The 2,741-nt window shown below is 40.3% G+C and overlaps 1 protein-coding gene across 1 annotated transcript in view; it reads right to left on the bottom strand.

Annotated features, from left to right (window-relative positions):
* The window catches only part of LOC145416708 (uncharacterized), a 4,389-nt gene extending 3,323 nt beyond the window's left edge, over positions 1–1,066 (bottom strand). The window contains exons 1-2 of the mRNA XM_080285642.1: positions 830–1,066; positions 25–230 (exon numbers count right to left, since the gene is read on the bottom strand). Of these exons, the coding sequence (XP_080141768.1) occupies positions 25–230; positions 830–1,061 (438 nt within the window). The 5' untranslated portion in view covers positions 1,062–1,066. The remainder of the gene's footprint in view (positions 1–24; positions 231–829) is intronic.
* Between the last annotated feature and the right edge of the window lie 1,675 nt (positions 1,067–2,741).

Raw genomic sequence — 2,741 nt, forward strand, 5'->3', positions numbered from 1 at the left:
GAGAGAGTTGCATCAAAATCTCACCCCAAGTTTTGTCCCATCACTCGCCGACACTACGGTCACTTTCTTGACCTCCCCATCCTCTGTCGGTCCCAGGTCATTCGCGGTCACGTTGAGGGAGGTGTCGCCAGCATCATAGGTGAGGGTAAGGTAGAGGAAGCCTGGGCCGGGTCGGAGGTAGAAGTTGAAGTCGCCTGGTTGAGTTTGGGCCGATTTTCCATAGAGGCAGCCTGGGGAGATGGAAGTTTATCATCATCATCATTGTTATCGTCAATATCCTCATCATCATCATCATTGTTATCGTCAATATCCTCATCATCATCATCATCGTCATCACCATTATCGTTATCATCATCATCGTCATCATTGTATTTGACCATTTGGACTAACTTTTCGTAGAGACAGATTTCCGTCCCTTTGTAGCTTACTTTTCATGTAGTTCAGTGGCAGAAAAAGACGATGCTAGGCTCTCCATCCTTTACATAGCAGTTCTTCGTGACTAGCATCTTATTCTAGTGATAATGTATTGTTACAGTTCAGTACTCAAGATGGAGAAGTGGCAGTTTTAAGGCGAAGTTAATCCTGAAATGATTAAGTTCAAGAAAATAAAACCCGAGAGGATTAAGTTCAAGAAAATAAAGCCTGAGAGGATTAAGGTCAAGAAAATAATTAAGGTCAAGAAAATAAAGCATGAGAGGATTAAGTTCAAGAAAATAAAGCCTGAGAGGATTAATTTGAAGAAAATAAAGCCTCAGAGGATTGCTGAAGAAAAGCTTGTGAATTTAGCTATAGATATTTGACGACCTAAATGGCAGGTTAATGATCCCACCTGTGACACAGTTGAAGAAGTACTGCAGCCGATTGGTCTCAATAATTTGTACGGTGACTGGGGGTAACAGGCCGCTGGAGGGGATGTGCAGGTGACCCCTTTGCCCAGCCTTCTTTGCCACCAGCAGGAGTCGACTGGGAGATGGCCGGGTCGAAGAGGAGGAGGCGGATGGGAGGGGATCTGTCTGTGTGTCAGCTGTATCTCCAATCTGTATCCAAAATTCCGTCGTCATCCCTTTCTGCATAATCCCTCCTGGCCACGTGAACTGGTGTTTTTCCTCGCACGTTGGAACCACCGTGCTGTCCAGGAATAAAAGTTTGCAGGAGGCGTTGTTGGTCGGGGAGTGCAGTTCAAGGTGCCAAGCGGAGCCGTCGTCCTGTGGGGTGATGCCAAAGGAGACGCGATGGCTGAACGTCTTATGAGGAATCTTAGGTTGGCCCGTAGACTGGCCATCGTATAGCACACAATCTGCCACGTAAGAAAAATAACGAGAATAAGTAAAATGATGATGATGATAATAATAATAATAATAATAGTAATAATAATAATAATAATCATGAAGATGGTGATGATATATAAAATGCTCCACCACTAAGATGTGTTTCTAAATAGTAATTATTGCAGCTTTTAGATTATTAGTCATCTTTTTTCTACCCTTCAAGTGAGAAATATCTTCAGAATTATATAAAAATCTTATGGAGGTGCAAAAATGAATTTCACGAGAGCGTTGCAAGAAAGCTTGGAAGGGACGGAAGAAGGACTGAATGGTGAGGAAGTGAATATCAGGATCATTTTAGAAGGAAGACAGGAGGAACGGAGCAAGGATAGGTTGGTGAGGAAGTGAGTTTCAGGAGAATTATAGGAGGAAGGAAGGAGGGGACGGGGGAAGGATTGGATGATGAGGAAGTGAATTTCAGGAGAAGGAACAAGCGTCTGGACTGTACCCATTCAATCCGATGACGCTTATCACTGTTTTACCCTTGCCCTTCACCAGACGATTTTTATCTAGTTTAGGACACCTGCAATGCCATAACGAAAGGTGTTGATTACATGTGTATCCGTTTAGCTGCGAAATATCCACCTTGTATACTATTTCAGCTAACGTCAAATTTCCTATGATCAAGAGAAGCGTAGAGCATTATACAAAAATGTTAAAAATTAATACGATATCTTTCTGGCATGGAATATAAAGTTCTTATTATATTATAGCTTATGATGGACGATTTTGCTTTAAATAAAAAGTTCGTATTATATTCTAGCGTACGACGGACGATTTTGCTCTGAATAAATAGGTCGTTTTATATTCTAGCTTACGATGGACGATTTTGCTCACGAAGGACGATTTTACCCAGAAGAATAAGTTCGTATTATATTGTAGTTTACGAAGGCCGATTTTGTTCAGCTGATAGAAACTCGCCGCAGGCACAAGGATATTACAGTTCCAGCGTGATTAGTGATCAAGGATAAAAATGTGATGAATAAGGATGTCTGAGGCTAAAGGTTCTTCAAGCAAGGAAATAAAGAGACTGTATTGGAGATTGAATTTTGCTTTGCACCTGGCATGAAAAATTAAATACAGCTGTCTTGTACGTAAAGAAAATTGATAAATACTGTAACTTCGAATAATACTGACCACAAAATAAAAATGAAACTGTGGTTAATGCACATACATTTTAGAAAAGCAAAATGTATAAAGAAAAAAAGATTAAGGAGAGTTTTTCAGACATGTTAATATATCTGACACGTCATGAAAAGATGACTCTGAAGAATGTAAAAAAAAAAAAAAAATGAAAATGATAACCCATTTACCACGATGTACTTTCTGTTTGATTCTGCCTAATGCCAGACGATTTTATTCAGCCTGGGATAGACTCCTCTAGGCTAGGTGAAAAGGGTTTAATAAAAAAGAATG

Source organism: Coenobita brevimanus, chromosome 107 (genome assembly GCF_032717465.1).
Source record: "Coenobita brevimanus isolate Jiangsu-jjx chromosome 107, ASM3271746v2, whole genome shotgun sequence".
NCBI lineage: Eukaryota > Metazoa > Arthropoda > Malacostraca > Decapoda > Coenobitidae > Coenobita > Coenobita brevimanus.